The 26486-nt window shown below is 32.6% G+C and overlaps 3 protein-coding genes across 4 annotated transcripts; 2 read left to right on the top strand and 1 right to left on the bottom strand.

The window, feature by feature from the left end:
* Window positions 1–4412: 4412 nt before the first annotated feature.
* On the top strand, window positions 4413–5755 carry LOC102599063 (uncharacterized). Its single transcript, XM_006349898.2, has 3 exons — window positions 4413–4447; window positions 4954–5107; window positions 5427–5755. Exons 1-3 carry the CDS (start codon window positions 4442–4444, stop codon window positions 5714–5716), a joined length of 450 nt encoding a protein of 149 aa, XP_006349960.1. The 5' UTR covers window positions 4413–4441; the 3' UTR covers window positions 5717–5755.
* Window positions 5756–11273: 5518 nt separating this feature from the next.
* LOC102590530 (ubiquitin-40S ribosomal protein S27a-like) lies at window positions 11274–13632 on the bottom strand. The gene is made up of 2 exons (XM_006349796.2): window positions 13543–13632; window positions 11274–11964 (listed from the first exon to the last, which is right to left on the bottom strand). Exon 2 carries the CDS (start codon window positions 11940–11942, stop codon window positions 11397–11399), a length of 546 nt encoding a protein of 181 aa, XP_006349858.1. The 5' UTR covers window positions 11943–11964; window positions 13543–13632; the 3' UTR covers window positions 11274–11396.
* Window positions 13633–14774: 1142 nt separating this feature from the next.
* Window positions 14775–25281, top strand: LOC102590886 (protein GFS12). 2 transcript variants are annotated; one of them, XM_006349798.2, is made up of 17 exons: window positions 14775–15103; window positions 15211–15296; window positions 16201–16291; window positions 16364–18345; window positions 18481–18808; window positions 18890–19105; window positions 19235–19307; window positions 19399–19604; window positions 19698–19760; window positions 20412–20620; window positions 20702–20813; window positions 21460–21978; window positions 22215–22519; window positions 22608–22848; window positions 22931–23004; window positions 23792–23927; window positions 25009–25281. In XM_006349798.2, the coding sequence occupies exons 1-17, from the start codon at window positions 14978–14980 to the stop codon at window positions 25156–25158; spliced, it is 4917 nt and encodes a 1638-aa protein (XP_006349860.1). In that variant the 5' UTR covers window positions 14775–14977; the 3' UTR covers window positions 25159–25281. The 2 variants fall into 2 exon arrangements, with proteins under 2 accessions (XP_006349860.1, XP_006349859.1); XM_006349797.2 differs by having other exon boundaries at window positions 16201–18345.
* The last annotated feature ends 1205 nt before the right edge of the window (window positions 25282–26486 follow it).

A 26486-nucleotide genomic window follows, 5' to 3' on the forward strand; every position in this document is an offset into this window, starting at 1 on the left:
ACATCTAATCTCTAAATACTAAGTCTAAGAGTATCAAAGACACCGAAATAAATGAAATAAAGTAATTTTGTGTCCGAAAACTATGGACATCAAGTCATGACCGAGAGAATCCAACACAAGCTCGAATAAATAGCTCACCCTTAAACCTGATATGCTGAGACTGGCTAGAGCTGAGGGCGAGTCAAATTCGCTGGTACACTCGCTGCACTCTATAAAAGGAAAACAAAGTATAAGTGTGTAGTTGAAATTTCGGGTAGATTGGAGGGGTTTTAGATCATTTTCTCTAAAAAGTATATAATTTTGATGACTTGAGAAAATCTGTGGATGGATAAGAGTACACAGATATTTTTGTTTTGTTAGACAATTTATGGTGTGGGAGTTGCACTTCCAAAATCCAAATAATTAAAAAATTGTTAATATTATTCTTTTTAAATTAAAAATAAAGATAATAGTGACATATAAAATATAAAATGAAAATGAGAAAAGTATTAGTCCTCGCTAGGAGAGTCATGTCAATTTTGTGTTAACATATGACAAATTATATAATTGTTATTTAGCCTACGAGTCATCTTTGAATTATTCAAACGGGATCTTTATTTTAGCACCATTAGATATTTATTTAGGAAGTCTCATAAGTAGAAAGATAATATACTTTTTCCCTTTTTTAAAATTAAAAATATATATTTATTTTTACATATTTAGCTTAAAAAATAAAAACGTAATTTACTATTTTATACTTATTTTATCTTTGTTATTAATTATGTACTCCTATTAGGTATATGGCAAAGTCGAATTGTAACTTTTTTCACATTAATAATTAGTGAAGACAAAGTTTAACGGAAAAAAAAGTATATCCGTTCATTTTTCAACATTTAAATGACGTACAACATGAACGGAGGAAATATTTGATAAGGAAAAGAAGAAGAAAACCTAATTAATACGTAAAATTTTGTGTTTGAAAACTTCCCTTTTTTGTTTACTTTTCAAAAAATCATGGCTACTAATCTTTAGGTAAATTTCCTCTAGAAAATTTCCAAGTATTTATAATCCAATGTTTCAGTAAAATTACCATGAAATTATTGACTTGACTTTGCAATTAATATATGTGAGAAAGTAGTTTTACAATCTTGATTCGACCTAATTTATGATTTTGTTTAGACAATTTTAGAAATTTGTGGAAGAAGAAGAACTTAAGTGTCCAAAAAAAGAGATCAAATTGACACTCTTCACTAGGTATGTAATATTTAGAGTTATCGCAACCTTAGTCATAAATCATAATATAAAAAATCATCGCGCTGTTACCTATCAATATTTATAATTTAAACCCTTAAATGATATATAGAGACTAGGGGTGTACGTGGCCGGGTTGGTTCGGATTTTTCAAATATCAAACCAAACCATTTGTGTTGGATTTTTTTTTTTATAAACCAAATCAAACCAATAAAACTCGGTTTTTTCAACCTCAGGTTTTCGGATTTTTTTGGGATTTTCGGATTTTTCTGGGAAAGTATTCATACAAACATATAATTTACTTGTACTTCAAATATTTCTTTAGTCCTACCAAAATACAACTATCTAAGGTGTTTCTTAAGAAAATAACACAAAATATGATATGATTAATGACACTAAAATATCCAACAAAAAAAAATAATGATGAATCGCGTAAAACAAATATTGCAAATTAACAAGTCATAATGAAAATAATCATAATTTAAAAGTACTAAATCATGCTAAAATAAGTTTAATAAGTATTAGTTACATGACTAAATATTAGAGGAAATCAAAATTAGATTATCTATTTTAATTGTCTAAACCAATGTAAAACTAAAGAACAAATTAAAGATTCAATATTATTGTCATTTTTAATGTTGAATTGATTTTCTTTTTGCATTAGTATTAATTTGATTTTGATTTAAGCTTTATTATAATTATCAACATTTGTGGACTATAATATTTGTTGGACCATTTAGAATTCAAAGTTTCAAACTTGAAATAATATATTAAAACATAAAAACTATGAAAAAGTATAAGAAATATTTAAATTAATAGAATTCATACATCGAATAAATGTGTTTATTTGTTCAACTTTATACAAGTTTTAGTGCACAAGTACGCACTCAAACTTGTATAAAATTGAACAAATAGACACATTCGTCCTACATTGCATACTACATGGCAATTTTACGTCCTACGTGTATTATGTCATGTAGGACACGTGTGTCTACTTGTTCAATTTTATACAAGTTTAAGTGTCTACTTGTGCATACTCAAAGTTGGAGGGCATAGTTGTCCGCTGAAGTCAAGTTAAGAGTCATGTTTATGTATTATGTGTATTATGCCCTATTTCATTCTCCATTGTTTTCAGTATGAATTCTATATTTGTTTTATATGCCTGATTCTTGATATGTTTTACTTTCTACTAATGATTCTAACAAAAATCTGTTTTTAGGGTGCAACAAGAGTTTGTATTCTCAAATGATATCAGAGGGATTTGCATGTATTGTGGAAATTCTGTTTTCTCTATGATTAATATCTTTTCGAATTTAAAAAGATTTTCAAATCTCATAATTTACGATCAATTTATTCAACATTTTTTCTTAGAGAACAATTTTTCATATTTAAATTATGTATTAGATATAATAATACCCTACTTCGTTCATTTTAAAATCTTAATTTGAATCGAAGATTTATCAAAAACATCGTCAAACTAATACACTAGAAAATGTGAATTCATTAAAAATGAGGGAGTACCACATTCGTAGGTACCCTATTCCACTAATATTTTCTTCTCCATTCAACCGAACTAATTAAAGTCTAACCTTTTTAACTAATTAAGTTTTATATTTGGAAGAAGTCAGAGGTTGTCAATTCTCTATATGTCCCCATGATTAACAAAAAACAGCTGACTAGTTTGTTGTTTTACCGCCACTTAAAATGAAATTGATAATGAAGAAACATATTAAAATCCAAGACAACAATTGGATAATATAATACTATATGTATTTTGCGTTTCTCCTTACCTATTTGTTTGTTCAAAAAAATAAGAAAAGCAATGCAAAGTCTACCAGAAAAAAATAATAACAACAAAATAGTGCGATACTCGAAACACAATAACCAACATACATATGACAAAAATTAGCTAGTATTACGGCCGGCGCTAATTAACAAGCCTAAACCTATGCACGACAAAACAACACTCCAATACTACTAACCTTCTATACCCAGATGCGGAGCCAGGATTAAGAGTTTGGGGGTTCTAAATTTTAGAACAGAAGAGAAAGGTGTTCGAACCCACAACAAATGTGCGGAAAGCATTTTCACCGACTATCAATCAATTTTACTACGGGGTTCACATGTTAATATACATATATATTTATTTTTTAATACAAATACAAACTTTACAGGAAATCTAGTGGGATCGTCAGAACCCACGCCTAGCTCTGCCTCTGCTTCTACCCTATTATGCGACCTTCACTCCTTTCTATCTAGAATCATGTATAGTTCTAAAAATAAGGTTAAAATAGAATGAGATATGCATCGATCTTACATATACTTTTATGAAATTAAGAGGTTGTTTCAAACAAGTTTAAAAGAAATATAAGTCAAAAACAATGAAAAAAATATGAAGTAAGACTTTGCTTGACTCTTTATTTGTGCTAATTAAGGATGATTAATTTTTCATCTATTTTTTGTTGGGCAAGTCCACATCCCTTCTAGTAGAAAAAAACACTCAACAACTTTGCATGTTCAGACAAAATATTATTAAATATTAATGGTGAGAAAATAATCTCCTTCACAACTGCCACCACAGCAAAAAGTCGTGGACATGAGAAAACTTAGAAAAGTTAGAGAAGAGTTATAAAAAATTAAATATACTCTTTAACTTCTTTTTTGTTTCTCACTCGATCGGTCGGTAAGGTATAAGTATATACTGAAGCTCTGATTAATTTGAATCGACATTGCGTAAGGCTCATCTAAACATGAAGCGCTCCCTAATAAAAGAAATTTCTTATCTAAAACTTAAACCCGAGACAACTCTGATTAACGATAAAAGATCCTATATTCCTTATTTTTTCTACAATTTAAGAGAAGTCAGCATGGGTGACTCTTTACCGCTAGCCAGGAAGGTGTCATGTTAGAAATATTTTGCATCTTTTTAATTAATTTCTCATTTAACTACTGATTTAATTTGTCCTAAGTACTAATTAATGAGACAAATTGTCATTAGTTATGCAATTAATTGACAAAGTCCTTTTGATTGTGATATACTCATTTACCTTTAATGACGTAATGCCATGACGGCTGTCTGAATATTTGTGGAAACAAATAATGTAAGATTTTTCCACTTGATTTGAGTATAAATACATGACCAAATCAATTAAAATTGTAACCTCACAAATCACAACCTTAGAAGTGTCAAGTTTTAAGAAAGAGAGAAACAATGAAGGTACTATTTGAACTTTTATATATCTTGTCTTTATAAGATTATAAATCGGTCAAATTAACTTATAAGTATATCAAATGTGCTTACGAGTAAAAATAAATCAAAAATCACAATTTTGTTATTTTTGGCTTATGATTTTACAACTTGCAAGCACTTTTAATTTGATATCAATTCTTCTAATTATCTCTCTATTTTGTTTCGTCCATAAAATATATTTAAATTTATATTATTATTTTTGGATAGCTTTAAGGATATCTTAGCCATCTTAACAGATTTAAGTGTTTATCAACACCTTTTAACCAAACACACCAACAAGTTTATTACATCTCAACTATTCTACACCTTTTTCTAAATATGCAACTATTTATTTATAAAATCGATTTCTAACACCTGAAAATGCTTTTCAGTACTACGTTTTTATGTGTATCCATTATTTTTAATCAGCTAACCCAAACCAACCAATGATATATTAATTAGTCTAATTATTGACAATTTATAATTAAATGCAGATAAAGGTAGTTGTTGATGTGTCTGTGAATGGATGTCAACCTCGATCAAGTTTGAAAAATTGTATTTTAGGATGGTTGAAGCCAATGGTACCTTGCTTATTTAAACATACTACTTGCAAAAATAAAGTCATGACTATAGCAGCAACTTTACCAGGTACGTATAACAACATTATATACTATATTATTAGTATCAAAACCTTTATACATACGTAGATTGTTGTATAATAAGTATACATAATTTTTTATAACATTGTATACATGTTTTGTAAACTAGGCGGTCCAAAAATATTGGAACATATTTTTTTCATGTGTCACTTAACATTAGAGACTCGGTCACTATAATAGTAAAGTCAAAGAACTATTATTTTATCACATTATTATAGTGGATAAAATTCAGTGATCATACGATGCGATGAAATAAACGGTGTGGTAGACAATTAACTAGACATGACATAATTTATTCATGTTTGTAGGAGTGGAGAAAGTAAGTTTAGAAGAAGAAAAGAACTTGCTGACAGTGATAGGAGAGAGAATAGATGCAGTGGAGCTGCTTAATAAAATTAGGAAAAAGGTGGGATTTGCTAAACTAGTGAGCCAAGGTCCAGAGCCAGTTGAGGAAAAAGAAGAAAAAAAAGAAGAGAAAAAAAATGAAATAGTTGTTAATTCATGTAATTGTCATAGTAATTATAATAATAAGGTAATTCCAATGGTTGAAATGTGGGAAGTTAAACCTTATAATAACTACTCATGTTTTCCATTTTGATGATGAGACTTCTTTGAGGAAAAATAAGAAGAATTATAGTATTCTTTTTGTTTCATTCCATGTAATACAATATTATTATTTGGAGAGTTAGAACAAATTTTTTGTTCACGGTGTTTCATTATCTCATTAAAATTAATTAATATGATAAGGATTAGTTTCTTTTGTTTGTACTTATTCTTGTTGAGGATTTGTATTTTTATTATTAAGGAAAGGTTGTAGTTTAATTAGTGGTAAGAAAATAACCACTTATACTTCCTCCATCCCAATTTATATGTAGTTTAGTTGACACAAAATTTTAAGAAAAAAAGAAAAAAAAACTTTTGATATTTAAACAGTCTCAAACAAGTCATTGATGTTTGAAAAGTGTCATCTTTCTAGAATGGACCGAAAAGAAAGTATGACATATAATTAAGATTAAAAAATATACCTTTTTATATAATTTCTAAATACATAAATTTTACTTTATAATAATCTTAAAATTTGATGTTTAAATTCACACCAAAAATAAATTTGTTCATTGCTCTGAATTGCATCACATAAATATATTAAAGTGGAAGGGGTGGAGGAGTATATTATATCATTAATAAATTTGTATCCGCTTTGTACGCTCATTAAAAGTAGAGAAAATGGTCTAAAACCCCTTCAACCTATATCTGAAATCCCAACTACACACTCCAACTTCACAGGTGTCCTATCACCCCCCCCCCCCCCCGGACGAGTTGGCACAAAGAGTGCATTCAGTCTCTTTGAGAGAGTGAGAAGCAAAAAACAAGTAAAGAATATTTTTATTATATTTTTGTTACAATTAAATATTATTATATATATTATTTATTTAATTATTTATTTTTATAAGCAAAATGACACCGTTTTAATGGAGGATATTTCCCTTTCACTTTGGAGAAGAAGAATTAGCAGTCCCAACCCCATCTTTGATGGATGATAAATTTTGTATTTGTTAGCGAATCTCATCGAACGAGCCGGCAATGACAAGGAAATAAATACACTGAAAAAGATGAATTCGCCGACAAATTCAAAAATTCATACTTGAGCTTCGAAACTCTTTAACAATGGTTGTCCATGGATTTGTATTTCGCCTTCATTCGTCAATTTTTTAGTTCAAATCAATTGATTTAGATGTTTTCAAACTCAAGAACTCAACAATTGGAATTCTCATAAAGGATTCAATTTAGTCTCTACAAATTAGTAATTGCAAATGAAGATTTTCAAATTTAGATTCAAACCCAGAAACCCACATTTCTTTTTTGATTTTGACAGCTTTTACGTCAATGGAGTTTTCTAGTTTTTGGCTCAAATCTTCACATCAAATTCGAAATCAATTAACAAGTAATGTGTAGATTCCATACACCAAACTTAATCACACTCACAGATTCACACAAATCCGATGAACACGATGGAGAATAATGAGTTTTTTCTTCAAATTTTCAGAAATTAATAAAACCAAGAAAACAATTGAATGATTTTGAGGCTAGTATTATAGCAATCTAAAATTTGATGGATCAATTTGTGTATATATATTGTTTACAGGTTTTAAAAGAAAAAAAAATAGAATAAAGATGAAAGAAGGAATTGAGAATATTAAAAAAAAAATGGATGTGTGTGTCCACCACTGCAAGTTATGAACATGGGTGTTCAATTTTAGGGTGTTATTTATTCCATTTAAAAATATATAGTTCAAGGGGGTAATAGGTCCCCTCTGAAGTATAAGTGTGTAGTTGGAATTTCGGGTATAGGTTGGAAGGGTTTTAGACCATTTTCTCTAAAAAAATACAAGTTGTAGTTTTAATATGTATGCAGTTATATAAAGTATTCAAAATACAAATAATTAGAAACCATATATATATCAACAAATAATATAGTCAATTAAGATCACAAACGTCATGTGGTGATATATTTGTCTTTTCAATTAGTAAATGTCAAACAACTCACATTTCAAGTATTGTATTGTATTTATTTAGTAACAAACAACTCTCTCTAAATAATAACATTTGTAAGTTAATTTATTTAAATAAATTTACTAGTGCAAATATAAAACATAAAATCAAGAAATTAAACAAAAAATGATTTGAAAGATATTTTTGTCTTTACATAAATTAATCTTATAGTACTAAATCCTATGTATTCCTAATACCACAAAATGTAAGGTATTAGTAATACATAGTATAATATCATGCAAGGTGTATAACTAATGCGTCTATTTGTTCAATGTTATATAAGTTTTAAGTGTTTACTTGAACACATTCAAAGTTGAAGGACAACTGAAGTCAAATTAAATGACAAATTTGTGTATTATGATTTATGCCTATACTATTCAAAGAAAACTACCATTTTTCTCTCACTTATTATAAAGAAATTTAAATTAGCCCTTTGAATTAAAATAAGGCAAAAATCCTGTATTGTAACAAGTTTCAAATATACGATTTTATTTTAATAAAAAAAATCATTTTTTCACAAGTTACTATAATGTATCTATATATATGCATAGTGACTATACAAATGTCCCATATATCTCTTCTTTACATAAATTTGATTTTTCTTTAACTTATTCATAATTTAACAAGAAAATTTTGTTTTTTAAAAATAAATAAATAATTTTTCATTTCCCATAAGTCGAACACTTAGATATAGATAAACATATGAAATCACAACACAAGGCACGTACAATAATCACTTCCCAACTTTGTATTTAAACTCATGCCACTAAGAAGCACTCAAAACACTTAGCCAAATTTGCTCCTTTTAAGATAAAAGTTATTGGACTTAAAAGCTTTATGTATCGAAGTAATTAGCTCAAAATTTTACTCATTTAGCGATATTGTAAACTAGTATGTATCTAAGTAATTAGCTCATAAATTAGTGAATTTTTGTCTTTAGACTCAAAATGATAACTTTTTTTATATGGAGCATTCATAGTCCTCCTTCTTTAACAAAGTGGTGCATTTTTAGTCCTAACCTTAAACATTGTGTATAAAAACAGTACTAATTACTAAATATATTGAGATTAGTTATGTTGAGATTATTTCTTATTCGTAGTTTAATTTAATGTATTAAGTAAGGACAGTTTTGTCTTAATTAAGCAAACAAATACTGATGTATTCCCTTTTCACACTGCTTTTTGATCCATGTAAAATGGACTCAAATACTTTATTCAATACTCTATTGTTAAATAATATTTCTAATAAATGTAGGGTGGAAAACAAGTTTGTATTTTATATGTTCTTCTCAATAATATTTCTAGGTGTGTAAAATTTGTTTTCTTAGTCTTACTTTTTGCAATCAATACCAAGTTTAATTACAAAAGTTTGTTTTCTTAGTCAATACTTATCATTTTTGACTATTTTCCATAGAATAAATCTAGCAAATAAAGGTGTACAATCCTCTGATAATTTTGAACTCAATGCTATAACGCATTAGTAGAAAGAAACAAGATTGAATTTTGTTACTATTTAATATAATAATCTTTTACCATTTTCAATAGATTAAAAGGATAAAGAATTATTATGTAGTGATAATAGGCCATTCTTTTTTTCTTTTCTTTTTTAAAAAGTTCAATAATATTTTCTTGCATGATCATAACATAATGTAGTACATCTCATATCCAAGTTTTGAAGTTATTAGTTAAAATTTTCAAGTTATTAGAACTTCTCCAATTATTTTAGGATGTTAAATTGATTTACTCAAATTTTTTATTTGTTAATAAGTTTTTTTATAACAAGAATGAAGATAATGTATTGAAACAAATGACTAATATTTTGTTGATTTGAAAGAATCTTTTTCACCATAAATAGATATTGCTTATAAATTTTTATTGTAAAACTAAAGAACATGCCTCCCCTAATTTGTTGGGAAATCTAAAAATTCATATGTGATAATTTGCATCATTTTGTGATTTAAAAATGATATTGTAAATAATTAATTTGGAAGAATTTCGATAGTAATTATATATTTCTGTTTCAAAACTTCTCATACTCAATTGCAGTTCTGAACCAATCCATAATCCTCCGCCCCGTTGTCATCCCTACAAATACTTCATAATAATAGTTACAAAAATCAAATCCTTTTGCTTTAAACAGTATCTTAGAATGCAATACGTAAAAATAAATGACAATGAGTATAAAAACAAGTGTTTTTTGTGTTGTTCTAATGCCTAATGACATGTCAAACGACCTACATCCCGCAACATAGATTGGCGTCCAATTGACGTTGGTAGATGTCACTATCTAAGCGACATCAACCAATGCCATCACCCATCCACCTAGCAGCGTCCAGTTGACATTGGAACATGAGCTGAGCCACCCAGTTGACTTTGGCATGTAACATGAGCTGAGCCACCCAGTTGACGTTGGCATGTAACATGAGCTGAGCTGATGTCAAAAGACACAAAGATCCCTTGAGGTGTTTAAAATAAACAATGTTTAGTTGAGGTGTTTAAGTTAAAGTTTGCGCCAACTGTAAAGATTTGTCTATGAATTTTTTCATTCATCTAGATATCGTATTGATCCCAATATTAAAACTTTTCAATAAAACAATTTGGTAATTGGTACAATTTTATTATCGTATTTATCCCAACATTAAACTTTTCAATAAAACAATTTGATAATTAATACAATTTTATTTTTGGTTTGTACACTTTTCAATAAAACAATTTGGTAATTGGTACAATTTTATTTTTGATTTGTACTTGTATAGAACAAGGGAGTATGCACTATGAAGAGTAATTAAAATCAATAAATATATGTTATTGTTTATTTTTTCAAGTGTTACTATGCAAAGACTAAAAACTATTATGATATAATGGAAATGATTCAGATACAAGATTTAAAATTGAAACCTTTTTATTCTTGTTAATTGAGACAAAACATGTCTTCCATCTTATCAACATGATTATATAAATTAGTGGAACAACAACTATTTGAATTGAAAACTAATACAAATTATAGTAAAGTATAATGTTTTTACAATTTGAATTGTTATTTTACTAATCACCACCTGCTTTCTGGTAAACATAGGTAAGGCCGCATTTACCACAATAGTGCCTATCAAACAACGCCCTCATTTCTACTTTGTTTAAGCTACAATGAATCTTTCAACAACATAGATTATCTATCTATATAAACAATATACATCTAATTTACAAGTAATTCTTCATTTTTCACACATTTTAAATCGAGGAAACCAACAATAACAACATACACAATGTAATTCCACGAGTAAACCAAGAAAAGAGAGGACCTGTAAAACAACATTCTTTGTAGACAAGATTTGTAATGTAAGAATTAGTTACGCAAGATTCGGTAAGATGTAATAATTTATGTTGTAGTTATTGTAGTAGTTATCTGAATAAATATTAAATAATAGATGAATTGATACATAGTTTTATGTATGTTTAGTCACTAAATATTGTATTTGATGTGATGAATTCATAGTTACTGAATATTGTATTTGATGCGATAAACAAGTGACGATCTAATGAAAGACCTTTTTTCGTTTGAAGAATGGTGGGATCCAAACAAAATCGATGAAACAGAAGAAATCCGAGTGAATAGAAGCACAAAAACAATAAGTGCAAAATATTTTAGCTGACAAAATCCATAGCTTCTTATGAGCTGCAAACATAATCTCATAATCCAAATTTCATTACATCTTGTTCACAAACAAGACATTAAAAGGAGAGTATAGGGACACAAATGTGGGCAAAATCTAAAAGATAAAGCAATAACCAAACTAACATTTCTCTAATCACCACCAGCCTTCTGGTAAACATAGGTAAGCCCCACATTTTACCACAATAGTGCCTATCAAAATGGTTAGCCATGAAGGTTCCAGCGCCACACTCAGCGTTTGGGCACTCCTTACGAAGTCTCTGAACCTTGCCAGAATCATCAACCTTGTAAAACTGGAGGACAGCGAGCTTAACCTTCTTCTTCTTGTGCTTGATCTTCTTAGGCTTAGTGTAAGTCTTCTTCTTACGCTTCTTGGCACCACCACGGAGACGAAGGACAAGGTGGAGGGTGGACTCCTTCTGGATGTTGTAGTCAGCTAGCGTTCGGCCATCCTCGAGCTGCTTTCCTGCGAAAATCAACCTCTGCTGGTCTGGTGGAATGCCTTCCTTGTCCTGAATCTTAGCCTTAACATTGTCAATGGTGTCCGATGACTCTACCTCTAAGGTAATAGTCTTGCCCGTTAGGGTCTTCACAAAGATCTGCATTTTTCACCACTTGGTGCACCCACTGCACAACTCAAATTATACGAAGAACAATTACATATCAAAATGGAGTCAGCTATGTGAATTTTCTGTTACAAATCAATTCTATTTGAATCAAATTAGTCAATACACATATATTTGAAACAAACAAATATGTAAAATATAAATCCTAAATGCACATCTCACTCTATTTAAGCCAAATCAAACAAAGAACATATTTTTCATCAATCAATCAACTAGGTATCTGTTCCAATTTAAAAAAATGGAGTTCCTCTATTACTACTTCATGTCTATTCAAGACCAAATTAAACGAGAAACACATATTAACATGAAAAAAACCACATTAAAACAATTCTATGCGAGAAATGAGGTATGCAATACAAATTCTATGTAACTATCAGTACATTCTATCTAAACCCGAATCAAATAAACAAGTAACAACACACAATATAATATTAACTCGTAAAAATCACAAGAAACAATGATATATGATGACAAATGGGATGAGCTATATGAACTCTCTGTAACTATACAATTCTACACCTCAATTAAATGGAATAGTCTATATAAACCCTCTATGCACATTTCACTCTATTCCGGCCGAATCAAACAAAGAACAGATTTTTCAACCATCAATCAACTAGGACTCTGTTCCAATGAAAACAAATACTGTTCCTCTATAATTACTTCTGCCTGTTCTAGCTCAATTTAAAGGAGAAACATATATTAGCGTGTATAAATCACACGAAACAATGATATATGACAAATAGGGTGAGCTATATGAACTCTCTATTATAATACAATTCTACACATCAGATTAAAAAAATTGGAATAGACAATATAAACCCTCTATTCTAGCTCAAATTAAACTGAGAAGCATTTATTAACATGTGTAAATCACGATAAACAATAATATATCGCAAATGGGGTGAGCTATATGAACTCTCTATAACTATACAATTCTACCCCTAAATTAAAAAAAAATGGAATAGACTATATAAACCCCCTATGCGCATATCACTCTATTCCGGCCAAATCAGACAAAGAACAATTTTTTTCAACAATCAACAAACCAGATCTCTGTTCCAATGAAAAAAAAATTGAATTCCTCTATAATTACTCCAGTCAATTCTAGCTCAAATTAAACAAGAAACATATATTTGCGTGTATCAATGATAAGAAACAATAATATAAGCTGTATGAACTCCCTGTAACTATACAATTCTACAACTCGATTAAACAAACAGATTATATAAATCCTTGATGCACATTTCACTCCAAATCAAACAAAGAACCAATTTTTAATCAATCAATCAACTAGGTCTCTGTTCCAAATTCAAAATAAAATAAAATCAAGTTCCTCTAGAATTACTTCAGTCAATTCTAGCTCAAATTAAACTGAGAAACATATACTATCGAGTATAAAATCGCGATAAACAAAAAAATCAGAGAAATGAGAATGTTATCACAGCATTAACAACCCAAGTAACTATACTATCAAACAAAATACACATATTAACAATGGATAATCAAACAAATATGAACAAAAACAGCATCAGAAGTCATTAAGCATATTTGTGAATTGAGAGAAATAGAAACTTACGAATTTGAAGCTGAAGAGTTCCGCTGCACAGAGAATTGAAGGAAGAAGAAGATAAAAATGCAGAATTAGGGTTTCTGGAGAATTTATGGGTTCAAAATTGGGCCTTCCATTTGGGCTTGGACCCAACACCGGGTCCATTGGGTCATTTGCACTATTGGGCCCTTATCGAGAGGCAAATACCATGTATCTAAGAAAACTCGGACACGATACGTAATTATTGAAATTATCGTTAAGTTAAGTAATTAGCGTTTATACTAGTGCGTTTTGTGAAGGTTGCTCTTCATAATATTTGACAAATTTTATATCATCCCTTTAAAGAACTTATGTCCCGCAAAATATGTATTTTTTTGGAACCCCAGGATAACCCGCAGGGGATGTAAACCGCACTAGACAAGCCCTATGTGACAGGCTCGACTCAGAAGGCATTGAGGGGGGATCAATCTCGGGTCATCCATGTGGATAACCACCCTCCAAACCAACTGAGTCATCCCGAAGGACCCCGCAAAAATATGTTGTATATGTTTTTATTTATGTGGACAGAAATTAAAGACCAACCTGTGAAGAACATAAATCAAAGAGTAACTCATTAAAAGGATAAAACATGTAATTAACTATTTTCTATTTTAATGGATATCAAAGTAGTTTTTGCTTGGTAAAACGAGAAAAACATAGATTTTTACGAATGAAGGATAAAGTGAAACAAATAGCTTGTCTGTAAGTTTATTGTGAGCAAAAAGAATTTATTTATAGAGTTAAGCTATTTGGTTAAATTTTTAAAAATATAATATTAAAACTGCACAAATAATCTTAAACAAGTTGATCATCAATTGTTTACCCTAGAATCTTTGATTTATGCCCTTTAACAATTGGACAATGTCTAGTAAAACATAAAACTTCCAAAAAAAAATAATAATCATAACATAGCATGTATATTATAATATAAAAAAATATACATTTATGTTTACTAAATTATTTTTTGTTACGAGGGGCATAAATTAAGATTCTCCACAAAATAAGAGTGTAATATAGAAATTAGAAGGTGAAAAAGTATAAATGACAAGCAATTCATTATATTAATTCAATTATTTCTTTCTATTATTAGTCTTCCTCTCAATAACATTTAATTATAACAATGAGGATTTCATATATTTTCCATAGTTAAAATAATATTTTAATAATATCAATTTATAAAACTTATTAAATTTTACAAATTGCAATATGGTCCCAAAAAAAGAACACAATTTACATGCTAACTGTCCGGCAACCGGAAGGCCGGAGAAAAACTGCTGGAAAAACATTACAACGGCGTCGTATAATCAATTATAGCTTACAGAAAGCCCGAAAAATCGTCGGAAAATCAAGAAAGTTATTGTAGCCTCTTTCTTCAGTGATTTGATGAAAAAGCATCAAAATCTGTAGTGAAAAGTTAGAGAAAATGGGAAGAGAAATGTGCTTTGAGTGTTTACAGCGTCGAATTCAATCAGATTTCTCTGACCAATTCATCTTCTGTTATGGTGTTTCTAATTCACCTCTTCCCTTTGGTTCTACTGCTATTGTTCAGGTACCCTTTACTTATAAAAGAAAAAGAACAACCCCTTTTGTTATTTGTGTACAAAGATGAGTTCTTTGGGTGTTTTTTAGTGATTGTATGAGTTGTTAATTTTGCAGGCATTAAGTTCAAAAGGAGAAGGGTTGCCACAGTTTATGCTGACTTATTTGCCCCTTTGTAAAGATAGTTGCTTGGCTAATTACATGTAAGATTTGTGCTTTTCCTTTTGTATTTCCAATCCCCTTTTGGAGAACAAAAGGAAATTATTGTTTATGTGATGTTTATAGCTTTCGTTGAGCTGAGGGTCTATTGGAAATAGCCCCTCTACCTCTAACATATATGTCCCTTTGTAAAGATAGGTTCTTGGCTAGTTACATGTAAGATCTTGTGTTTTTCCTTATGTATTTCCAATACCCTTTTGGAGAACAAAAGGAAGTTATTGTGTATGTGATGTTTATAGCTTTGGTTGAGCTGAGGGTTCATTGGAAATAGCATCTCTACTTCTTAAGTAGGAGGTAGGCCTCCCTAGTTTTTGCTAACGTATATGCTCCTTTGTAAAGATAGTTGCTTGGCTCATTACATGTGAGGTATTGTGTTTTCCCTTTGCATTTCCAACCCCCTTTTGGTGAAAAAATAGAACTTTATTGTCTATGTGGTGTTTATAGCTATCATTGAGCTGAGGGAAATAGCCTCTCTACCTCTGAGGGGTAGGGGTAAGGTCTGCGTACACTCTACTCTCCCTAGTTTCTGTTGACGTATATGCCTCTTCGTAAAGATAGTTTCTTGGCTAAAATTACATATACGATCTTTTGTTTTTCCTTTGCATTTCCCACCCCACTTAGGAGGAAAAAAGGGGAACTTATTATCTATGTGAAAGCAAAGAAAGAAAAAGGACCTTAAGGGGTGTTTGACCATGAATAGTGTTCCCACTTACTCTCCACACGTGACTCAAACTCTCAACCCACCGGTCGATGGTGGAGGTGCTTAACCACTTGAGCAAGCCTCACTTATCAAGAGGAAGCAGAAAGAAACTAAAATGACAACTTGTACATTTTTGATACATAGTGGTCCCAGTATGATCTTATACAACTTGCTCCCCTTCTGTGTAGTGATCAACATTATTTGGAAGATTTTGAAGCCAGAACGAATAGTGGCAGTGGGTGTGCAGTCCCGGTGGCGATTGATCAGGTTAAAGCTGAGGTCAGTGTTGGACTTTCCAGTGATAAAACTTCTTCTTTAGAAACTAGATCATCTGAATGTGAAGATTTGCAGAATGGTGGCAGACATAAATCCCTATATGGCTTAGGGTGTCAAAATGTGACCTGTAGCTTTTCTGGTACATTTTCTTGCTTTAGGACACTGCCTGCCCTGGCTCCAGTTGCTCGGATTGGGATTTCTTCATCTTCATTAGTTGAAGGTATTGTTTCAGAGTTCTTGTCTGGATCACTTGAAGATCATATTTTAAATTCTCTTACTCTCATGATAGAAGGTAAAAGATCAGGATTAGAGAGTGTGAACTTTCTTAGTTTAGTGGGGATTCCTTCATTTGGGGAAGAACAATTTCCTGGCTGCATAAGGCATCCAAACATTTCTCCAACTTTGGGAATGCTAAAAAATTCCGGTCAACTTAATTTGTTGCTTCCAAAAATGCCACATACCTTGGAAAACATTCTTCACTTTAGCCCTGGTGCCTTAAAGTCTGACTGGCATATGCGATATTTACTCTTCCAGATACTATCAGGATTGGCGTACATGCATGGTTTAGGTGTTTTCCATGGTAATGTCTGTCCATCCAGTATATCATTGGTTGATTCCTTATGGTGTTGGCTACCCATTTGTAGTAAGTTCCTCCAGAATTCTGTTTCAATTTCCAAAATAGAGGGTAGTTGTGATTCAGGAGTTAGTTGCTGTTTTGATGGGTGCCCTTTACAAGGTCTTTATGCTGATCTAAACCTCTCCCAGTCTACAGATTGGTATTCTAGCTTTAAACGTTGGTGGAGTGGTGATATAAGTAACTTCGAATATCTGTTAATCTTAAACCAATTAGCCGGGAGAAGATGGGGTGATAACACCTTTTATATTGTAATGCCATGGGTCATAGATTTTAGTGTGAAACCTGATGAGAATAATGACACTGGATGGAGAGATTTAACTAAGAGCAAATGGCGGCTGGCAAAGGGTGACGAGCAATTGGACTTCACATATTCGACATCTGAAATTCCTCATCATATATCAGATGAGTGCCTGTCTGAGCTGGCTGTCTGCAGTTATAAGGCAAGGAGGTTGCCTTTGACTGTTCTGAGGATGGCTGTTCGGTCAGTTTATGAACCAAATGAATATCCTTCTACTATGCAAAGACTATATCAATGGACACCAGATGAGTGCATTCCGGAATTTTATTGTGATACCCAGATATTTTATTCTATACATTCTGGGATGTCTGATTTAGCTGTGCCTTCATGGGCTGGAACCCCTGAGGAGTTCATCAAGTTGCATAGAGATGCTTTAGAAAGCGATAGGGTATCACACCAACTACATCATTGGATTGACATCACTTTTGGCTACAAATTGTGCGGTGATGCTGCTGTTGCTGCCAAAAATGTTATGCTGCCCTCATCCGCTCCTACAAAACCGAAGTCAGTGGGACGCCGCCAACTCTTTACTAAACCACATCCTCCTCGGCGGCTGGCTAAGACCAGTGAAGAAGAAATGAATCAGCTCCCAACAAGTGATTTGACTGAGCATGCTCTGACTTTTGAAACTTCATTCTTGCATGAATTGGAAGAAGCAGCTGCGTTTTCTGAGCATGCACCTCATTTGGATCCTATCTACAACTTGCATCCAGATGTTCATGAAGAGCTTGACTCACCTGGGAAAGGCCTATCAACTAAAACATTAGAGAATAATATGTCCAGAAAAACTGGTTCTAGTACCAATTCTGTCATGCCATCTGTTATTGATGTTAATTACCTTATCAAGAATATTGAAGTGGGTGATGATGTATCTGTGGGATATCAAGCACTATTGCTTTGGAAGCAGAGATGTTCCCATTCACACATTTATTCTAAAGATGTTGCTAATGATATCTTTGCAGTTGGCTGCATCTTAGCAGAACTCCACTTGAGAAGGCCACTTTTTGATCCAACCTCTTTGACTGTGTACTTAGAGAGTGGTGTCTTACCTTCTTTAGTACAACAGCTTCCCCCTGACACTCAAGTTGTTGTTGAATCCTGCATCCAAAAGGATTGGAGGAGGTATAGTTCTGTATTCACTTTTCCATCTTTTAAAAGCTTGCATTTATGCTACTTCCTAAACTCCTAATTGAGTGTCGATATCTGCAGAAGAGAAGGAACCATTCAAAACTAACTGTTCTTTTTTTCTTTAATTAGGAGGCCTACTGCCAAATGTCTTTTGGACTCTCCTTATTTTCTAGCAACAATCAAGTCATCCTATTTGTTTCTTGCCCCCCTTCAACTTATAGCAAAAGATGAATCACGACTTCATTATGCTGCAGCTTTTGCTCAACAGGGAGCCTTGAAAGCAATGGGAACATTTGCTGCCGAAATGTGTGCTCCTAACTGTTTGAAATTAGTCTCGAATCCTTTATCAGATTCGGAAGCTGAATGGGGTTGCATAGTACTTACAGAATTTTTGAGGTGTCTAGATCCAGAAGCTGTAAAGAAGCTGGTCGTACCTGCTATCCAGAAGATTCTTCAGGTTAACTGCTGTCTAAATATGTGATCTGTCTATCTCCTCGGCTTTTGCTTCTGAAACCTACTGTATGTTTCTTACTATCAGGGGACCGGTCCGTCACATTTGAAGGTTTCTCTTCTCCAAGGTTCCTTTGTGCTGGATATATGGAACAAGATTGGTAAACAAGCATATGTGGAGACAATACACCCATTTGTGGTATTAAACTTACACAGTACTCCTTGCAAGAACTCTGCTGCTGCTGCTTCTGTCCTGTTGATTGGGTCTAGTGAGGAACTTGGTATTCCAATTACTGTTCATCAGGTTGTAGTCAACCACTTTTCCCCTCCCCATCCCCTCTACTCTTTGATAGGTGGAAGTACCTACACTTATTGTGAATATGTTGAAAGGTTATTCTCATGTTGTATGACTGACATTTTGGTTTCTCGCCAGACAATTTTACCTCTCCTTCACTGCTTTGGCAAAGGGCTCAGTGATGATGGAATTGATGTCTTAGTTAGAATTGGTATTGATAAATTAAGAAGTGTAGACCTTTGTTCTGTTTTACAAATTATGCTTCTGATTTGCAGCCTAACTAGGTGCTTCTTATCTTTCAGGTAGTCTTTTTGGAGAAGATTTCATAGTCAAACAGATTCTACCATTACTAAGAATTGTCATTATTTCGTGCATTGACCATTCATTTGCAAATAAGCATGAAACTGCACAGAGTTGGAGTGCTTTGGCCCTAATCGACACTCTAATGACTTTAGATGGTCTCACTGCTTCCTTGACCCAGGAGGTGCTTGTTAAGGAGCTTGTTGAAGTATGGAATTCGATATTCACTTCCAATTAATTTTATTTTCACTAAAATTTCAGCTCACCTTCCAGTTAGTAATGTGTTGAAATGCTTGTGTAGGATGGAAAATTCTTATATCTTCAAGTTCTCATGCAAACCAACTTAGGAACTCAAGTATTCGAGGTATCTCCACTTCTCTTTCAATTTTTCTCTTGGGCTCTGTTCTTTCTTAACCTCTGCTACAAACCTGTACTTTCTTAAACTAGTGAGCTACATTTGATGAAATAAAATTTGTATAGAGAATACTTTCCAGATTTTATGTCCCAAATTATAGAACTCACTCCCATGGTCATTTAGCTCTCAAACATTTCCCTATGCCCATTACTTTTGGACCAAATAATACAACAATTGTGCTCTTGCTAGCATCAGAAATACTCATCTCCCTGGATCTTTGAACACAGTGCATGTTCAGGTCAAGCTTTTAGAAGATGTTGTATATGGATTTTTAATGTCCTTAGCTGTCATGATTTTGTATCGAGCTTCCTACTTTAAAAGTTAATAGTATTGAACTTCCATAGTATTATTTTTCTGAGAGAAGTGACAGTTTGATACTCTCGGGATTTTATTGGCAATATAGGGAGCATCGTTCCTAGAGTTACAAAATCCTCCCTTTGTTATGGTCTATATTTTTTGCGGTTATAGAGAACTATGAAGGGTTTTTTTCTATTCTTAGAAATATCTGGAGGTTCAAGTGAAAATTCCAGACTCTTTCTTTATTTCTTGATGTTTTATGCTTGTTATCTGTGTAGATGATGGTATTCTTTTGCATGCAAGGGTGCTGCAAGAAATCTGCTAGCTCTTTGCCAGCAAATTGGATCAGATTTAACAGCGTTGCACGTCCTTCCAAAACTCAGGCAACTTTTTGATGAGCTTGCGTTCTCCCAGGAGAAAGCAGGTCATTCTAGCATCAAGGGAGGAAGCCTTCGAGGTCCCAACACCAAGGGGGAAGATGAGAACAAAATTACAAGCCGTTTGGACCTTGTGTGGGTTTTTGTTTTGTTTTTGGATAGGATTCCCTCATCTTATTATTTTTCTTATTTATTTATGAGCTTTAATGTATGCAGGATGCTTTTATATCCATCATTTGCATCTCTTCTTGGTATAGAGAAGCTTCGCCAATGTTGTGCCACATGGTTGCTACTAGAGCAGTTTCTTCTGCGCCGTTATAACTGGAAGGTGTGTTTCCTAATACTTCACGGAATAAGATTTTAAGTTGGAGAGGACCAAATTCTGTATGCTACACATTAACATGCCAACTTTGGTAATAAGTAATAACTGCCTCAAATGGTTATCAAAATCAAGATGGAATACTAAAATAGACTCTAGAGTGCTGCGTCACACAATCAATTTGACAAATAAGAAATATGAAACTAGCTTAAGCTCCTAGATCAATTGAGTATTGTCAGGGGATCCATTACATCAGGTAAAGCTCATCCGAAGTGACTTAGAGCCCATTCGGATTGACTGTTTTTAAGCTAAAAATAGCTTTTAAGCACTTTTGGAGTGTTTGAGTAAGTTAAGAGTGCTTATAAACACTTAATTTTAAGCTAAAATGCTAAAAATAAGCCATAAGTTAGAAATTCTAACCTATGGCTTTTGGCTTATAAGGCAAAAATGAAAAGCCAATCCAAAAAGGCTCTTGATTCTGAGCAAGACCTAATAACTTTTAAATATAGCATGTGTAGAACTATATATTTTTCTTTTTAGCACCATGGGTGCTGTTTTGCATTAAAAAAATAATACTTTTACAAAAAAAACTATATCTTTTTCCCTTGCATGCCCTTTTTCTTTGTGTGTCAATTTCTGAAATGTCATGATTCAGTGGGAATCCACAGGGGAATCTTCTCGAAGTGGTCCATCTAGTATATATGCTAGAAAGCCGAGTGGTGAGAGCTTAACATCTAAACGTACTCCAGATAAGATGTTACTGAATGGATTAGGGTGGTCAACGCCTCAATCACAAGGAAAAAAGGGTGCCAAACCTCGTATGATCAACATCCATCCATCCAGCCAACATCAGGATTCTGCTGATAGGAATGCAAGAGGCTCAGATTTTAGCAGGATTGAGCCCTGGTATTGGTTCCCCAGTCCAGCTGCTAATTGGAGTGGCCCTGATTTTATTGGCCGTCCTGGTGGTTCAAAGGATGAACTTCCATGGAAAATCAAAGCATCAGTTCTGCACTCTGTTCGAGCACATCAAGGATTGCTAAGGTCTATAGCAGTCTGCCAAGATGAATGCAATCTTTTCACTGCTGGAGTTGCTCCAGGATTCAAAGGAACTGTTCAAAAGTGGGAGTTGTCAAGAATTGATTCTGTATCTGGTTATTATGGCCATGAGGAGGTGTGCTAGTCTATCTGTTGTTTGTTACATTATTCTATTTTTCGGATTCATGTTGCTGTTTTGCTATCAAGTTGTAGGCATTCATCATTATACTGTGCCTATCAACTTGTTATCTTGTTGTTGTTCTTTGTGAGACGAATTGAACATGATACTTAGTACTTACCTAGCATGAGTTGGTTCTGTACCTTGAAACTACATTATGTTGTTCTATTCATTTATTTTTCTTTCCCTTACAGGTTGTGAATGACATTTCTCTTTTGGCATCAAGTGGAAGGGTAGCTTCCTGTGATGGGACAGTACATGTATGGAATGGCCAAACAGGGAAGCTGATATCTGTGTTTGCTGAGTTTTCTACAATCTCTGTGCATCATACAAGCTCTTTACCAAAAGCTTCAAAGTTGAATGTGGAACAGGCTAATATGCTACATTTTAATCCATTGTCCGGTGGACTATTGAACACTGATGGTAATTTATACACTAGTATGTATTACTCGGAATATCTGGACAATATTGTTGTGGGTACTGGAAATGGATCTCTCAGGTCAGTGCTTTCTGGAGTTGTGTTGGATTTAAATTGATTCTGATACATCTCTTACTTGGTTTATTTGGTCGTCTACTTTGGTATCCAGATTCATTGATGTCAGACAAGGTCAAAAACTTCATTTATGGAGGACTGAAGCAACTGAATCCAAATTTCCTTCTCTGATTTCATCCATATGCTCAAGTGCTTCGACTAAACAGCAATACGGAAATCCTCAATATCCATCTTGGGTTGCTGTTGGACAAAGTTCTGGGCATTGCAGGTTATTTGATGTGAGGAGTGGCAAAATTATTTCCTCATGGCAAGCTCATGATGGTTATGTCACTAAGGTAAGAGTTGGCTTTTGCTTCCAGTAGATTGAAATAAAAGTTTCTACTTACTCTGGTGTCTTTGCTTGCTTGCTGCCTGCAGATAGCCACACCTGAAGAGCATTTGCTGGTTTCAAGCTCTCATGACCGCACCTTAAAGATTTGGGACTTGAGAAGGTTACTTTGGTGTTATACATTTATCTTAAGCTTAGCAATATGGAGAAACTAAGCTCCCACAAAATGGGGGATAGTAAGATTAGGCTCATCCTCGCCTGGCTAGATAACGCGACATCTTATCTGTGACTGCAACCTTGTAGATAAGCATATATATAGTTTGTTTATCCAGAGTGGAAATTGCTGCATAGCTGAATTCATTGAACAGTAATTTATCTCTAGTAAACTGCATAGCTTAAATTCATCGAACAATAACTCATTTCCAGTAAAAAGTTGTTGCGCTCTACTCTTGATAGTGTACTCAAGGCATATGATAATATGGCCTGTGTTTCAATTCCAATATGCTTTTGTCTAAGTTATCATTGAGAAAGTTTCATGTTTGAGATAACCAAACGTATTTATTCTCTGCCCATCACAAAGCCAACCCTGCACGATAATAAGTTAGTGACTGTCTTTTATAGATTTAGTATATATGTGCAGATCCTTGATAAATTCGTTAGAGTGTTTTATCAAGTGATTTAGTTTAAGAATCTCAACTATAAAGGATTCCTTTCATCCTGCCTATCAGAGATGAAACCCACGAGAGGATTACGAAACAAATTTAATTGCACAATCTGGCATTGCTTGGCTCTTTGTATTCCGGAAACTGTCCACTGGTAGTTTTGATTTCACTCATCTTTCTCAAGGAACCACACATACTTAGTTGATGTTTACTCAATGCCATTACTGAGCTTTTTGTTGTTTGAGATTTTTTATTTTTTTCATTTCCTTACTTTATTTTATATCACAGAAATTGGAAATCAAAACCCTTGGCTTCTAGAGGTCACACTGATGGTGTTTCTGATTTCTCCATTTGGGGGCAAAATGTGATTTCAATTTTCCGCAGTAAAATTGGGCTTTCTTCTTTGGCCAGTTCTTCTGATGAAGTAAGTACCTTGCCTGTACCTTTTCACTTTTTACACACTTCTGTTCTACTTCCGCAGAACTTTGTATATTCTGTCTGCTGGTACAGATGATAGTATCTTAGGATATATAATTTGATAACTTGTTATGTCCTCATCCCTTTTCCATGCATCTGAAACCGAAAAATTCTTGTAGAATCTACTTTTGGTGCCTAATTACTGACTGCCAGACTGCTTACCATGTATTGCAGCACTATATTAATCCTGTTTTTTTTTAAATAGAAAATAAACACTAAGATAGATATACGAAGGATATGAAATGCCATTTGCATAGGTGAATAAATAAAAGGGAAAATTTTGTGATGGTGACATTCTTCTCCAAGTTTTAACATCTTAGCTGTGTGTATTACGCACAAAATGACAAATACTCAACTGGCATATAGATCTAATATAGAAGTTCAATTATCTTTTTTGTTTCATAGGCTCCTTTATGTACGAGGAGTGCACTTCTATCTAGTCTATTGAAAAATTTATAGGATGAGAGATTGAGAGTCTTGATACTTAAAATTGAAGTGTTCTCTTTTCAGAATGAACTTTAATCATATGACCATAAGAAAATGAGAGATTGTCCGTTTACAGTATTACTATTAAGTTGATGTTTTCTAGAGGTTATCATTAAGTAGCAGACCATACCCTTCTCCGGTCACTATTTTCGTGCAAACATTGCTTATGAAAAGTATACTAGCTGCAGAATATGGTAAACTGAGGGATTTGGTTCAATGGAAAGGACACGTCACGTGATATTTTGGTTTAGATGCACTTCACGTGTTCAAAACCTGCTAAGGCAGAACGCTTGGTACACTTAAATTGGGAGGAGGGTAGAGGATCGAGCCTGACTCCCTAGAGTTTCGAACCTCTGCCCAACTAGAGTTAGACGAGAAGTCCATCATGGGATTTCTATTATGTTCTGTTATCAAAAACTTCTTTTAACAGTAATTCTGTGGACTGTGGTGGCTCATTTTCAAAGTTTGTTCCTTGCCTCTGGAAAACAATGCTTAATACTGTTTGTAATTTGCATCTTACTGGCTTTAACAAAACGTGGCAGGACGTTCAGCAACTTGTCACGCCTCAGTATCTCTACATGGGTGATCGTGAATCAAAGAACGCGTCTGTTTTATCAAGTATCAGTGTTCTACCTTTTTCGCGGCTCTTTGTGGTTGGAACAGAAGATGGTCATTTGAAGATCTGTTGCTAGCTTGGTTCTGTCATGGAAAATCACTTTGCCTTCCAACTTTCCTAATTTATTTTGTATTAATTATTTCAGTTAAGTTGGTTGTTATCAAATTGGAAATTCTTAATTCAATTATTTTTTCCTATATTTCTTTATGGTGTTTCCTTATACTTGTTTTTGTGTGGAGGAGATAATGAACTTGAATGTCACTGACGTAACTTTCTTTTAGTTATTTGCCTGAGTTTTCTAGCGAAAATACACATTAGGAGAATCTTAATAGTTTAGTTGGTTGACTATCTGAACTTCACCTTGTAAAAGAGATAGTAACTATTTCATCTATTGTTCAGGGTTGTCAACGATGCCTTAAAGCAAGACTCAAAACGTGTTGAGCGCAAAGTGATTCATTGTCGTTATCAACGTTCTAAGACATATATTTCGCTTTACCGTAAAAAAATAATCAGTTTCTTTATTCATATATTTGTCACTCATGTTTTTGTTACCTTTCTCAAAAAAAAAAATGCATCATTCATGATTATAATTTATTAGTTTTAGATACTTGAACTCTAAAAAATATTTGAAGTTTGGTGGTGGTTGTTGGCTTTGAATTTGGTGGGGTTTTTAATTGTTAGTTGTACTTTACAAAATCAAAAGTGAAAATGATGTTTTAACTTTGTAACTTTGTGTATACTACATTTATTATAAAATATTTAAACCTATTTCTACCTACCAAATCTTAATATACAACATATTTTTTGGAACATATTTAATTCATAAAAAAGATTGACCATTTGGGTCCCAAACCCATTCATAATTTTTTATATAATATGAGAGGGTGGTTTTTTAAGATCAATTATGCAAATTCATGCATTATTCCTAATTATTTAAATCATTACTAAATTTGATCAAGAAAGGTGCCAAAAGTTTATGGTAATATTTTATTTCAAGCCACTTATGTTTTAATAAATAAAAATAAATTAATGGGGGTCCCCAAAATATAATATTTGAGAATAAACATGTAGAATCTTCAAATTATTATTATGTATTACTAGTTTAAGAATTTGCTTAATTAATTAATTAATTATTCATGGATTATGTAAGACTGATTGATCAGTTACTATTTACTGATTATATTTATGACAAGGACTTCCATTAGGATCGGAAATGGACAAATATAACAGCATTATTTTTAAATCACGATTGCTTAATAAATGCCGTCGCAGATTCAAGATTTTTAGGAAGGAAATTCAAAATTCAAAATTTCAAAAAATAAAGAAGTAAATATACAAAAAAAAGCAAATGAGATCAATATATATATAAATAAATTTTGACGTGTAATTTTCTTAAATTTGGTG

This window comes from Solanum tuberosum, unplaced genomic scaffold (assembly GCF_000226075.1).
Source record: "Solanum tuberosum cultivar DM 1-3 516 R44 unplaced genomic scaffold, SolTub_3.0 scf00114, whole genome shotgun sequence".
NCBI classification, from domain to species: domain Eukaryota; kingdom Viridiplantae; phylum Streptophyta; class Magnoliopsida; order Solanales; family Solanaceae; genus Solanum; species Solanum tuberosum.